The 16,058-nt window shown below is 43.5% G+C and overlaps 1 protein-coding gene across 1 annotated transcript in view; it reads right to left on the bottom strand.

Annotated features, from left to right (window-relative positions):
* Positions 1-15,707, bottom strand: part of kcnh4b (potassium voltage-gated channel, subfamily H (eag-related), member 4b) — a 55,205-nt gene extending 39,498 nt beyond the window's left edge. Inside the window, exon 1 of the mRNA XM_038990423.1 lies at positions 15,632-15,707. Within this exon, the coding sequence (XP_038846351.1) occupies positions 15,632-15,707 (76 nt within the window). The remainder of the gene's footprint in view (positions 1-15,631) is intronic.
* Between the last annotated feature and the right edge of the window lie 351 nt (positions 15,708-16,058).

The following is a 16,058-nucleotide window of genomic DNA, read 5'->3' as shown; positions in this document are numbered from 1 at the left end:
GTCAAACACTATATACATGTAGCAGAGTAGGGCTATAGACTACAGTTTGTTTTGCTAGTTTGTTTTTGCTAAACTCAACCCTTTACATCTTCAGCTTATGCAATATGGTCTAAGAATACATGCACTAACTCTAGTCAGCAGTATCTCTATATTGTCTCCCAAGTGGGTCATGGGTACCCCATAAATCACAGTGTAAGAATATCTTGGCACCAAAATGTTGAGCTATTCTGTACTGTAATGCATTTTTCATTCTCTGATACTGACTAACCATGCTCACTTGCGCTGCCATCTTTAGTGTCGGATTTGCAACTTTCTTCATTGATGCAACTGCCCCAATTTAATCAACTGTAAATACAAGAAAACCACACCGCTGCTTCACTCCGAATGTTAATGCTATTAAAACCACACACACCACAAGTTCCTCTTGTGGATGTTGTCATTGGGTATTGACACAGATATTGACCTGAACACACCTATCCTTAAAATCACAGCACAGAATAAAGATTGAGTGAACCTGCATTGTGGTTGTCCTTTAGCTGTGATAGATTGAATTGAGCCTGTTGGAGTATTTTCAGAATCATTTTTGTTGTATTGTTTGCTAGCTGGCTAGCTAGCTCTCATTGACTACCAATGTTGCTAAAGCTAGCTAGCTAGTTAATATAACTTGTTTTCTCCAAATGTATGTTAGCTAGTTAAGTTATATTATGAATATAACTAATCTGCTGTCGACATCAGATTTGAGAGCACTTGTTAGCTCCAAAAGTAGTGTGTAGCTTTGACTGCATGCTGACAGTGCATGCAGAGCCATCCAGTGGCTAGCCACACTACAAAAATAATTTTACCAGGTTCCTGTGAAGCAATTTTATTGACAGTCCATCACAACATACCCGAGTCTCAATATCAGCAAGGTGTAGTATGTGTTTAATTTAATTGTGTATTAAAAACAAGTTTGAGATCATTTTGAGGGGTTTTCTTCAGTGGTTTGAATGAGGAATTAGGATGCCCGGAAAAATATTGTCAGAGTTTGCAACAGTAAGGCAATTGTTGTCAATAAAGGCTTTGTGTCTCAAGCTGTGTTAAGCCTGACAGTGTATGCCACTATCTCATGTCTGAAAATATAAATTTACTTCACTACTAAGCTTCTTGAGAACTAATATACTGTAGGCTACAGTGTGGTTATCTCTAAGATCACTGCCAACGCTAGGAAAAGAGGCAGTAGTTGCCTCACAAAAGAGAGGGGACATTTTGAATTCTGATAGAAGCACACTGACAAAGCACCCAAAACATAGTGGAGTACAGCATACAGTTGAAGTCGGAAGTTTACATGCACCTTAGCCGAATACATTTAAACTCAGTTTTTCACAATTCCTGACATTTAATCCTAGTAAAAAGTCCCTGTCTTAGGTCAGTTAGGATCACCACCTTATTATAAGAATGTGAAATGTCAGAATAATAGTAGAGAGAGTGATTTATTCCAGCTTTTATTTCTTTCATCACATTCCCAGTGGGTCAGAAGTTTACATACACTCAATTAGTATTTGGTAGCATTGCCTTTAAATTGTTTAACTTGGGTCAAATGTTTCGGCTAGCCTTCCACAAGCTTCCCACAATAGGTTGGATGAATTTTGGCCCATTCCTCCTGACAGAGCTGATGTAACGTAGTCAGGTTTGTTGGCCTCCTTACTCGCACACGCTTTTTCAGTTCTGTCCACAAATTTTCTATGGGATTGAGGTCAGGGCTTTGTGATGGTCACTCCAATACCTTGACTTTGTTGTCCTTAAGCCATTTTCCACAACTTTGGAAGTATGCTTGGGGTCATTGTCCAGTCGGAAGACCCATTTGCGACCAAGCTTTACCTTCCTGTCTGATGTCTTGAGATGTTGCTTCAATATGTCCACATCATTTTCCTACCTCATGATGCCATCTATTTTGTGGAGTGCACTAGTCCCTCCTGCAGCAAAGCACCCACACAACATGATGCTGCCACCCCCGTGCTTCACGGTTGGGATTGTATTTTTCGGCTTGCAAGCCTCCCCTTTTTCCTCCAAATATATGGTCATATGGTCATTTTTCCTCCAAACAATGGTCATTATGGCCAAACAGTTCTATTTTTGTTTCATCAGACCAGAGGACATTTCTCCAAAAAGTACAATCTTTGTCCCCATGTGCAGTTGCAAACCGTAGTCCTTGCTGAGCGGCCTTTCAGGTTATGTCGATATAGGACTTGTTTTACTGTGGATATAGATACTTTTGTACCTGTTTTCTCCAGCATCTTTACAAGGTCCTTTGCTGTTGTTCTGGGATTGATTTGCACTTTTCGCACCAAAGTGCGTTCATCTCTAGGAGAACGAGTCTCCTTCCTGAGCGATATGATGGCTGCGTGGTTCCATTGTGTTTATACTTGCGTACTATTGTTTGTACAGATGAATGTGGTACCTTCAGGTGTTTGGAAATTGCTCCCAAGGATGAACCAGACTTATGGAGGTCTACAATTATTTTCTGAGGTCTTGGCTGATTTCTTTTGATTTCCCCATGATGTCAAGCAAAGAAGCACAGAGTTTTAAGGTAGCCCTTGAAATACATCCACAGGTACACCTCCAATTGACTCAAATGATGTCAATTAGCCTATCAGAAGCTTCTAAAGCCATGACATCATTTTCTGGAATTTTCCAAGCTGTTTAAAGGCACAGTCAACTTAGTATATGTAAACTTCTGACCCACTGGAATTGTGATACAGTGAATTATAAGTGAAATAATCTGTCTGTAAACAATTGTTAGAAAAATTACTTGTATCATGCACAAAGTAGATGTCCTAACCAACTTGCCAAAAGTATAGTTTGTTAACAAGAAATTTGTGGAGTGGTTGAAAAACGAGTTTTAATGACTCCAACCTAAGTGTATGTAAACTTCCGACTTCAACTGTAAGTGCACAATGTGCATCATCAACTGACAAAAACATGTGTGTGTGTGTAAGGGTGAGCGTGTTTGTGTTTATACAGTATTGTGAAAAAGTATTTGCCCCCTTTCTGGTTTTCTCTATTTTTTGCATATTTTTTATACTAAATCAGATCTTCAACCAAAACCTAATATTAAGTAAAGGGAACCTGTGTTTACAAATAACACAAAAATATATACACTTACTTCATTTCTTTAATTAACAAAGTTATGCAACACCCAATTCCACTGTGTGAAAAAGTAATTGCCCCCTTACACTCAGTAACTGGTTGTGCCACCTTTAGCTGCAATGACTGCAACCAGGTGCTTCCTGTAGTTGTTGATCAGTCTCTCACATCACTGTGGAGGAATTTTGGCCCGCACGCACGCCCGCACGCCCGCACGCCCGCACACACACACACACACACACACACACACACACACACACACACACACACACACACACACACACACACACACACACACACACACACACACACACACACACACACACACACACACACACACACAGAGAAAGAAACAGAAGTAGCTAACCCAATCACTTCAACTGTCTACTAGCTGTCATAGGCAGCTCTTCTATTCAACCCTTAGTGCTGGCCCTCAGACCTCATTCATCACCCAGTTAACAATGACGCCACCTGGTTCAATCTACTGACGCCGCTCGCTTTGTCCCCTCTTGGTTTATCTGCCTACCGCCTTTCAAGAAAAAGTGTGCGGGGAGAAATGAACTAAGGTCTTATCTCGGCTCACAGCTGCCCCATAACCATGCTACCCACAGGGTGACTGCTGCCTCCCTGCCTACCACTACTGGGGAGGTCAGACTGGAGAGTTGACACTGTGGAAATACACACATGAACAAATAAACACACACAAACATATACACACACCCACATATTGAAATACACACTCACAGCTGCAGATACGCACACACTTTCACACTTACGAAGTAGCAGTTCGTGGAGCCTTTGAAAGCTCTAGCGTCCGGTGGCAAGCGGTTCCAACATCGATTGCCTGCGGTAGCCTACTCATCTATTTTATTGTGCTTCTGCACATAATGAAGCAAACAAAGTTCTAAGGGAAGACCACTCAAATGAAGAAATTTGACAACAAAAATTATCAACTCTTACAGTGAGGGTATTGCAACAGACCTACACAAATTCTGAACTATACAGACAATCTGGATCATGTGAACAAGTGACTCACTCATAAAAATGTATTCTAAATACCGAAAAGGCATTGAGAAATTAAACTCAGTTGCCCTCTGTGTTGTGGTTTTTAATTAAGAAGGTTTGGCTTGTTTGGCCCTGTTACGTCCGTCGTCAATTGAATGAGACCAAATCGCAGTGTGGAAAGTGTTCATCGTACTTTTACGGTTCGGGACGTAGACCCCGCTCCGCTCGCTGATCCCTCCGCTTCCGTGGAACCGGACCGTGGATCGTCGCCGGAGGCTCCGGACCGTGGATCGTCGCCGGAGGAACCGGACCATAGATTGGAGACCGTCGCCGGAGGCTCCGGACTGGGAACCCTCGCAGGCGGCTCCAGACTGGGAACCCTCGCAGGCGGCTCCAGACTGGGAACCCTCGCAGGCGGCTCCAGACTGGGAACGCCTGCTGGAGGCTCTATGCCGCAGACCGCCCCTGGAGGCTCTGTGCCGCAGACCGCCCCTGGAGGCTCTGTGCCGCAGACCGCCCCTGGAGGCTCTGTGCCGCAGACCGTCCCTGGAGGCTCTGGACCGCAGACCGTCCCTGGAGGCTCTGGACCGCAGACCGTCCCTGGAGGCTCTGGACCGCAGACCGTCCCTGGAGGCTCTGGACCGCAGACCATCGCTGGAGGCTCTGGACCGCAGACCGTCCCTGGAGGCTCTGGACCGCAGACCGTCCCTGGAGGCTCTGGACCGCAGACCGTCGCTGGAGGCTCTGGACCACAGACCGTCTCAGGAGGCTCTGGACCACAGACCGTCTCAGGAGGCTCCTGACTGGGGACCCTCGCAGGCGGCTCTGGACTGGGAACGCCCGCTGGAGGCTCTGGACCTCAGACCGTCGCTGTAGACTCTGGACCGCAGACCGTCGCTGGAGGCTCTGGACCGCGGACCGTCGCTGGAGGCTCTGGACCGCGGACCGTCGCTGGAGGCTCTGGACCGCGGACCGTCGCTGGAGGCTCTGGACCTCGGGCCGTCACTGGAGGTTCCGGACCGTGGACCGTTGCTGGAGGTTCCGGACCGCGGACAGTCGCTGGAGGTTCCGGACTGTGGACCGTCTCAGGAGGTTCCGGACTGTGGACCGTCGTAGGAGGTTCCAGACTGTGGACCGTCAGCCGGAAGCTCTGGACTGGGAACTGTCGCAGGAAACTCTGGACTGGGACCTGTCGCCGGAAGCTCTGGACTGGGACCTGTCGCCGGAAGCTCTGGACTGGGACCTGTCGCCGGAAGCTCTGGACTGGGACCTGTCGCCGGAAGCTCTGGACTGGGACCTGTCGCCGGAAGCTCTGGACTGGGAACTGTCGCCAGAAGCTCTGGACTGTGGAGACGCACTGGAGGCCTGATGCGTGGGACCGGTACAGGTGGCACCGGGCTGATGACACGCACCTCAGGGCGAGTGCGAGGAGGAGGCATAGGACGTACTGGACTGTGGAGGCGCACTGGAGGTCTGGAGCGTAGAGCTGGCACAACCCGTCCTGGCTGGATGCTCACTTTAGCCCGGAAAGTGCGGGGCGCTGGCACAGGACGCACTGTGAAGGCGCACTGGAGACGCGGTGCGTAGAACCGCATAACATGGTGCCTGAACGGTCACACGCTCCTTAAAGCGAGTGCGTGAAGGAGACACAGGACCTACCGGACTGGGGTGGCGCACTTGAGGCCAGATGCGTGAAACTGGTACATATGACACCGGACTAGTGTCACGCTCCTCAGCACGCCCGCTCTGCAGCGCTCTCAACGCCAACACCTCTCTCTGGAATCTTTCGTTGAGTTCCTCACTCGACTCCCTGACTGGCTCTGGTTCACCCCTCGGCTCTGCCGACCACTCCGTGTGCCCCCCTCCAAAAAAAATTGGGACTGCCTCTCGGGCCTCCGTCATGGTTGCGAATCCCAGAGTCGTCGTTGATCCTCCTTTGCTGCCTCCGCCTGCTTCCATGGCAGGGTCTTGTCCCCTGCCATAATCTCCTCCCATGTCCATGATGTACTCCACTCCCTTTTCTCCCGGGCCCAGGATCCCTGCTCCTCCTGGCCACGCTGCTTGGTCCTTTGGTGGTGGGATCTTCTGTTACGGCCGTCGTCAAATGAATGAGACCAAAGCGCAGCGTGGAAAGTGTTCATCGTACTTTATTAGATGACCACCAAAAAACAACAAAATACAAAACGAACGTAAAGTTCTGCAAGCTACACAGCACCTATACAAAATCAAGATCCCACAAACTAAGGTGGAAAACAGGCTGCCTAAGTATGATCCCCAATCAGAGACAACGATAGACAGCTGCCTCTGACTGGGAACCATACCCGGCCAACAAAGAAATAGAACACATAGATTGCCCACCCAAATCACACCCCGACCTAACCAAAAAGAGAAATAAAAAGGCTCTCTAAGGTCAGCGCGTGACAGGCCCCTCTGGAAATGGCTTTGAGGTTCATGCTTTGACCCTTTATAGCGTAGAGAGGAAGTGAGGGCCTCCCCTGCTCCAGGCAGCCTAACACACTGACACTGTCGTTTGGAGATAGACATCATAAGCGTATTCACGACTGGACAGGAATCGCACATCAAAGCTACAAGATAAGAAAATGAAAGCGAAGGAAAGGAGTACAGTGCTTTTATGATAACCTTTAGTGTTACGGCTTCATCTGATCTTGAGAAATGACATAGAGCACCTGGTATCTCCTCCCAGTCACTTACAGTAGTAACACAGCAACAGACAGACAATAGAACCATCAATCAAAGCTTAGGGCGTCTCAAGAGATATCAGCCTCCTTACTTTAGGCTACTCGTCCACCTCTATTGGTTGTGCAATATAGTGCTCTGTAACGGGACTTGTTTCCTACAAAGAATAAAGATAACTCTATCATAGATTTATATCATTCATTTGAAGGGGGAAGGAAGCTTGAAAATTGGTAATGTGGACACACCTAATATTTGATAAGATAACGAACACATCTATTTCCTGTGGTAACTTCTTCCTTGGATTGATTTTATAACCTCTCCAATGCAAGGCTGCTTTTACATCAATTGTTTATGTGCTCGGTCAACGTTTTTTGGGGGGCACTTGGGGGCTCGTCCCAGATTGTAATGAAAATAACAAAAAAATATGTAAATCATCACGTAATGATAATATTAATGGGTTAAGACATTGTTTTCATTTCGATTTTTTCTTCTTCCTATCAATTAAGTATTTACAATATACTGTTTCATTACCCAAGGCTCACAATCACAATCCCTGATCAACGTTATTGGATTTGCGCTACATGCTCAGAAGACAGCTTCTGAGCCTTCGTTATCGTGGTTGACTCACTGCTGAGAGAAATACAATTACGCCCTTCTATTAACAACTAGGCCAATTACACACGCTAACATCAACTCTCTTGTACTACAATTACATACTTAGTCCTTTTAGAAACATTAAAGCTCCAACTTATTTGTAGTTGATGGTCTGATTAGGGTTATCAATCATTTTCCAATGGTACCAGAATCTTGGGTAATTTTTGTATTTAACAGGTCATCTGTGGTAACTCCGGCAATTTATTTTAGTCAGTTAAGAACAAATTCTTATTTTCAATGACAGCCTAGGAACAGTGCCTTGCTCAGGGGCAGAACGACAGATTTTTACCTTGTCAGCTCGGGGATTCAATCTTGCAACCTTCCGGTTAAAAGTCCAACGCTCTAACCACTAGGCTACCTGCCGCCTCACTTGAATACTTGAATAACTTTTAAAACATGTATTCATATATAGTATGATTTTTTTTAAATATATCTGTGTCCATATTGTTCATTAGTTTCTAGTTGCTAGACCATATGGTTCGAGAGAAAATAGCCTAATTAATGAAAAAAGCATCTAATCAACAATGGCATTATTTTCAATTAACTCTGCAACTCTTCCAACTATTGTGTTTTTTCATAACTGCCACTAATTTGGCACCAAAACATTTACAACAAAGACATAATGACATCGTAAAAAGAAAAGTCTGTAAAAAAAAATGAATATAAAGAATACAGTATTTCATGCTGAAATCCTCATATTTAATACCAATGGTATTCACTAAGTTGATGGTTTATATATAGGATATTGTTTTTCAGCGTTTTCGTTACATTTATTATTTAAAAAGAATCATATTTGAATATTTTATATATATTTAGATCAGAAAGTCAGAGATAATTACAGACACCTGTGATAATCTGAAGTACCCAAAATGGCCACTAGATGTCTCATGATAAAATCATAAAATCCTTTAAAGTTACCAAAATTCGGGTAGTTTACTGGTAAACAGAAAGTTTCCAGTAATATACCCTCCCTTTGCTACCCTTGGTCTGATACAGCATGTAGAACAGAGGCGTTGTCAGGCAACACAACAGTTCAGTGTTACAAAGGGTGACTGGGGGAAGATGGAGTGAATCGACAACAAGCAGCAACACTCCTGTCCCCCTGGTATTAGTTTACAATGAGACACAGCCTCCCTGTCCCTGGAGTCTCTCCACTAGGTACAAAACAAGGAAGACAGCCCATGCAGAAATGACACTGTCTGGCATGGCAGCTCAGAGCACAAGAACTGTTACAGTATACAGCTCCATTGAGATGTTGCAACTGCCTGGGAACAGTGTTGTCAAGTCCAACGATCAAGCTTATTTATGGTAACATAATAATTCATTTAATATTTACTGGCTTATTGCATCTATCATCAAGGCAAGCACAAAGTAGTAAAAGGAAAATATATGTCTAAGCCTCTTAAGACAAACAGAAAGCTCTCTTAACCCAAATAGAATATTAAGAACACAATTCTAAATGCAACATGCAACAATTTCAACGATTTTACTGAGTTACAGTTCATATAAGGAAATCAGTCAAATCAGGCCCTTTTCAAATCAGGCCCTTTTCAAATCAGGCCCTAATCCATGGATTTCACATGACTGGGCAGGGGCACACCTACTTGGAAGCCAAGCCCACCCACCAGGCCCAGCAAATCAGAATCAGTTTTTCTCCACAAAAGGGCTTTATTACAGACAGAAATACTCAGTTTCATCAGCTGTCCGGGTGGCTGGTCTCAGACGATCTCACAGGCGAAGAAGCTGGATGTGGAGGTCCTGGGCTGGTGTGGTTACACATGGACATACTGCCAAATTCTCTAAAACAAAGTTGGAGGCGTCTTATGGTAGAGAAATTAACATTAAATTCTCTGGCAACAGCTCTGGTGGACATTCCTGCAGTCAGCGTGCCAATTGCACGCTTCCTCAAAACGTGAGACATCTGTGGCATTGTGTAGTGTGACAAAACTGCACATTTTAGAGTGGCATTTTATTGGTGCACTGTGTAATGATCATGCTGTTTAATCAGCATCTCGATATGCCACACCTGTCAGGTGGATGGATTATCTTCGCAAAGGTGAAATATTCACTTACAGAGACGTTAACAAATTTGTGCACAAAATTTGAGAGAAAAGCTGGGATCTATAATTTCAGCTCATGAAACATAAGACCAACACTTTACATGTTCTGTTTATATTTTTGTTCAGTATAAAACTCATGTGAGCACCAACATGTGGAGTTCATAAGAGCATGTCAAATTGGGTGTCAAATGAAAGCTAAGAGTCCATTTTAATAGATTTTTTTGGCATATTTAAGGCAAAAATATGGAAAGGGGGTCTTAGAAAACATCTACCAGAAAAAATCTTAAAGGGTATTAGAAATACATCAAAACACAATAATATTGGAGTAAAGACCCCTGCGACCCAATATCAACACATATTGTGTTTTGGAGAAATTATTTGCCTTGTGTACAGTGCATTTAGAAAGTATTCAGACCACTTGACTTTTTCCACATTTTGTTACGTTACGACCTTATTCTACTACACACAATACCCCACAATGACAAAGCAAAAACAGTTTTTATTTTTATTTTAGCACATTTATAAAAAGAAGAAACTTAAATATCACATTTATATAAGTATTCAGACCATTTACTCAGTGCTTTGTTGAAGCACCTTTGGCAGCGATTACAGCCTTGAGTATGACGCTACAAGCTTGGCACACCTGTATTTGGGGACTTTCTCTCATTCTTCTCTGCAGATCCTCTCAAGCTCTGGGCTGTGTGGTTAGAGTTGTTGTCCTGATGGAAGGTGAACCTTTGCCCCAGTCTGAGATCCTGAGCTCTCTGGAGCAGGTTTTCATCAAGGATCGCTCTGTACTTTGCTCCGTTCATCTTTTCCTCGATCCTAACAAGTCTGCCAGTCCCTGCCACTGAAAGACCTCTCCACAGCATGATGCTGCCACCACCATGCTTCACAGTAGGGATGGTGCCAGGTTTCCTCCAGTTGTGACGCTTGGCATTCAGGCCAAAGAGTTCAATCTTGGTTTTATCAGAACAGAGAATCTTGTTTCTCAAGGTCTGAGAGTCCTTTAGCTGCCTTTTGGCAAACTCCAAGCGGGCTGTCATGTGCCTTTTACTGAGGAGTGGCTTCCGTCTTGAGCTCAGTCACAGTCACCATCGGGTTCTTGGTCACCTCCCTGACCAAGGCCCTTCTCCCCCGATTGCTCAGTTTGGCCCTTCGGCCAGCTCTAGGAAGAGTCTTGGGGGTTCCAAACTTCTTCCATCTAAGAGTGATAGAGGCCACTGTGTTCTTGGATGGGTTTGAATGCTTATGTAAATAAGGTATTTCTGTTTTTTGTGTATATTTTTTTGCAAAAATGTCTAAAAACCTATTTTCGCTTTGTCATTATGGGGTATTGTGTGTAGATTGATGAGGGAAAAAATTATTTAATACATTTTAGAATAAGGCTGTAACGCAACAAAATGTGGAAAAAGGTCTGAATACTTTCCAAATGCACTGTAAGTTCAAGAAACATTTCCCGATATTTCCCAAAAATCAGTAACAGAATTACTGCAATTGAATTGGCTACAATGGGAATGTATAGTAGTCAAAAACCACAGTTGTGTCACCTGCTACAGACCCCCCTTCCACTTGCATACTACTATGTTCAACTCATAACTGTTTCCTTTCTTATTCTGTCATCTGGTGGTCAAAGCAAGTGTGAAAACAACCCCTCCCTCCCTCTCTCCCTCTCCCTCTCCCTCTCCCTCTGCCTCTCTCTCTCTCTCTCTCTATTTAATGTCACCTTTCCCAGCTCTTACTGACACCTACCCATAAGCCCCCTCTCTTTCCATTTACTGTAACCTGCATCCTTACCCACTGAGCACCGACCGACACTGGATGTCCATGGAAATTGAAAAGTAGTTTAAATTTGGTCAGATCCCCCCGGCCTTGATTTCAACATCCACAGACATCGTTTTTTGATATGGTCCGGACTGGTTTTAATTTCAAAGTTCACAAACATAGACATGGATGATTGGTTCAGATTTGGTCCAGTCCAGACCAAATCTGAACCAATCATAGACATCTATGTTTCACAAGTTTGGAGAGCACAGTGCAGTACATTAGAGCACAGTAGAGTACAATAGAGTACAGTAAAGTAAATTAAAGTTAAATAAAATTGAGTAGAGTATTGTTCACTCCAGTCCTGTGCTGTACTGTACAGTATAATATAGTTTAATACAGTAGAGCATACTAGAGTTGAGGACAGTATAATGTACTGTACTGAACTATACTTTACTGTACTCTAGTGTACTGAACACTACTGTACTGTTTTGTGCTGTACTGTACTCTACTGAACTGTACACACTTGTGAAACAGACGTGATTGGTTCAGATTTGGTCCGGTCCAACCAAATTTGGTCTTGTTTGGGGGTGGAGCTCATTAAAATAATAACGAGTGTGTAGATTAGAATAATACCCAAATATGCAAAGGAGGATATTGCATATTTCAACCTTTGTGTACCTATTCAGGCTATATCACCATGAAGAAAGTGATATTCATATCCATAATTATGCATTTCTGTATAGTACAGATCAGGGACCTATGATGTAATTCCGTTACCGGGTGTAAATCCACTTCACTTAATGTAGTTCAATAACCAAAATAGATTTTTTTCAAGGTCAAGGTGTAAAGTCATAGCTGATACCCCATTCTTTCTGCAGACATCTTTTCATCTTATTTCGGAGCAGATATTTAAAGACATGCTCTGGAACTTTGGAGACTACTAAGTACAGTCGTGGCCAAAAGTTTTGAGAATGACACAAATATTAATTTTCACAAAGTCTGCTGCCTCAGTGTCTTTGGATATTTTTGTCAGATGTTACTATGGAATACTAAAGTATAATTACAAGCATTTCATAACTTCATAGGCTTTTATTGACAATTACATGAAGTTGATGCAAAGAGTCAATATTTGCAGTGTTGACCCTTTTTTTCAAGACCTCTGCAATTCACCCTGGCATGCTGTCAATTAACTTCTGGGCCACATCCTGACTGATGGCAGCCCATTCTTGCATAATCAATGCTTGGAGTTTGTCAGAATTTGTGGGTATTTGTTTGTCCACCCGCCTCTTGAGGATTGACGACAAGTTCTCAATGGGATTAAGGTCTGGGGAGTTTCCTGGCCATGGACCCAAAATATCGATGTTTTGTTCCCTGAGCCACTTAGTTATCACTTTTGCCGAATGGCAAGGTGCTCTATCATGGTGGAAAAGGCATTGTTCGTCACCAAACTGTTCCTGGATGGTTGGGAGAAGTTGCTCTCGGAGGATGTGTTGGTACCATTCTTTATTCATGGCTGTGTTCTTAGGCAAAACTGTGAGTGAGCCCACTCCCATGGCTGAGAAGCAACCCCACACATGAATGGTCTCAGGATGCTTTACTGTTGGCATGACACAGGACTGATGGTAGCGCTCACCTTGTCTTCTCTGGACAAGCTTTTTTCCGGATGCCCCAAACAATCGGAAAGGGAATTCATCAGAGAAAATGACTTTACCCCAGTCCTCAGCAGTCCAATCCCTGTACCTTTTGCAGAATATCAGTCTGTTCCTGATGTTTTTCCTGGAGAGAAGTGGCTTCTTTGCTGCCCTTCTTGACACCAGGCCATCCTCCAAAGGTCTTCGCCTCACTGTGCGTGCAGATGCACTCACACCTGCCTGCTGCCATTCCTGAACAAGCTCTGTACTGGTTGTTCCCCGATCCCGCAGCTGAATCAACTTTAGGAGACGGTCCTGGAGGTTGCTGGACTTTCTTGGGCGCCCTGAAGCCTTCTTCACAACAATTGAACCGCTCTCCTTGAAGTTCTTGATGATCCGATAAATGGTTGATTTAGGTGCAATCTTACTGGCAGCAATATCCTTGCCTGTGAAGCCCTTTTTGTGCAAAGCAATGATGACGGCACGTGTTTCCTTACAGAGGAAGAGGAAGAACAATGATTCCAAGCACCACCCTCCTTTTGAAGCTTCCAGTCTGTTATTCGAACTCAATCAGCATGACAGAGTGATTTCCAGCCTTGTCCTCGTCAACACTCACACCTGTGTTAACAAGAGAATCACTGACATGATGTCAGCTGTTCCTTTTGTGGCAGGGCTGAAATGCAGTGGAAATGTTTTTGGGGGATTCAGTTCATTTGCATGGCAAAGAGGGACTTTGCAATTAATTGCAATTCATCTGATCATTCTTCATAACATTCTGGAGTATATACAAATTGTCATCATACAAACTGAGGTAGCAGACTTTGTGAAAATTTATATTTGTGTCATTCTCAAAACTTTTGGCCACGACTGTATTTTTTAAACCTCCTTTTTTGGGCTGGATGTGTCAATGTGAAGTTCATACATGCATAATCTATGAGCAGAATTACTGTCTTACCTCAATTAGTCATGAAATCTCCAGTTTGAAAGATACTATTTTCTGGAAGCTGTGCTTCACTCCATTCCATTTATTTTGTTATCATGAAGAACTCCCCGGTCCTTAACAATTACAAGCATAAACACAACATGATGCAGCCACCACTATGCTTGAAAATATGGAGAGTAGTACACAGTAATGTGATGTATTGGATTTTCCCCAAACAAAAGACTTTGTATTCAGGACAAAAAGTTAATTGCTTTACCACATTTTTTGCAGTATTACTTTAGTGCCTTGTTGCAAACAGAATGCATGTTTAGGAATATTTTATTATGTACAGACTTCCTTCTTTTCAGTCTGTCATTTAGGTTAGTATTGTGGAGTAACTACAATGTTGTTGATCCATCCTCAGTTTTCTCCTATCACAGCCTCTCCAGCAACTGAGTTAGGAAAGATGCCTGCATATTTGTAGTGACTGGATTGCTACACCATCCAAAGTGTAATTAATACTTTCACCATGCTCGAAGGGATATTCAATGTCTGCTTTTTTTTACCCATCTACCAATAGGGGCCCTTCTTTGCGAGGCATTGGAAAACCTCCCTGGTCTTTGTGGTTGAATCGGTGTTTGAAATTCACTGCTCGGCTGAGGGACCTTACAGATAATGTGTGTGGTACAGAGATGAGGTAGTCATTCAAAAATCATGTTTAACACTATTATTGCACACAGAGTAAGTCCATGCAACTTATTATGTGACTTGTAAGCACATTTTTACTGCTGAACGTATTTAGGTTTGCCATGACAAAGGGGTTGAATACTTATTGACTTAAGACATTTCAGCTTTTCATTTTTAATTAATTTGTAAAAATAGCAAAAAACATAATTCCACTTTAACTTTATGGCGTATATTTAATCAATTTAAAATTTAAGCTGTAACACAACAAAATGTGGAAAAAATCAAGGGGTGTGAATACTCTCCGAAGACACTGTAGCTTAAAGCCAAGGTGTATAACTTTCAGTTTGTCGACAAATTGCCACACAGAAATACACAATAATGAGACATTATAAAAGCTCATACATCCTTATACCAAGTAAATAAAGCATATGATGACTTTAAATAAAGTGTGACAATACTACACCTACAATATTTTTCTTCCATGCAACATGGTGTTTAAAGCTTCATCTAGGCGCAGAGGTCTAAACACAGACAGTGTGACAGGTTATATGGGTGACAGTGGAAGCACAGCAAAATAGATCATCCATTCACGTTTATACACTGTGCATTGCAAAAAACAAATTCTAAATGTTATACATGGAAGATCCCAAAACGTATTTTATAAGACAGAGAGAAACTCTTCATACACATTGTTTCGGCCCTCCAAGACCAAAACGTGGTGTGTTTGCATAATTTTTGTTTTGGACTGAATAAATATTTACTTGTGAATCTATGATTTTTGCATTGATTGTTGCAGCAACTTGCTTGTGTTTTAACATGTTTGCAGAGCCACTGTAAAGCACTTTGAAAGTCGCCATGTAATTAAAAGCACTATGCCAAAAAATCGATTATTATTATTGTCACTTATGAATGTCTTCCAAAAGTGGACAGGCATGTTTTGAGTAGCGGTAGAGTACTACAGTACACTACAGTATATTCCGATCAAAACGTGGCGTGGACAGGCATGTTTCATTACAGTACAACTACAGTACTATGGTATACTAGGGTATATTAGGACATACTACGGTATATTAGGGTGTACTCACGGGTGCCATCGAAGCGGGTGGCGATGGTGTCCAAAAAGGTGTTCTGGGGGGCCAGGAGGCCCTTCATCACCGGCATGTTGGCCCTGATCTAAGGTCAGCGATGGTTCCTGCAATGATCACACCATCCCAGAGGCACCGGGGTGGTGGGTCCGCTGAGGCCTCTCAGGGATTACAGGTGGGTGCGGGGCCAGTCCGGCAGTGTAGCGAGGGGAGAGAAGCACATCTAAAAGAGGCCACCGTGGCGGAGTCCATCCACGCAGAGTCCCAGTTGGGTCCCTCCACTCTGATCTTAGGGTGGAGTCAGTGATTAGAATCAGTGTAGAAGTTCAGTCGGGTCCTGGCGCTTTTGGTGAGCGGCGAAGGTATGTCGAACGATAGATCAGAAAAGGGATCAAGTTGGATGTTCAGGTGTTGTCGAGATCCAAAA

The sequence above is a fragment of the Salvelinus namaycush genome, chromosome 4, assembly GCF_016432855.1.
Source record: "Salvelinus namaycush isolate Seneca chromosome 4, SaNama_1.0, whole genome shotgun sequence".
Lineage (NCBI taxonomy): Eukaryota > Metazoa > Chordata > Actinopteri > Salmoniformes > Salmonidae > Salvelinus > Salvelinus namaycush.
This window is presented reverse-complemented; position numbering and strand designations above follow the sequence as displayed.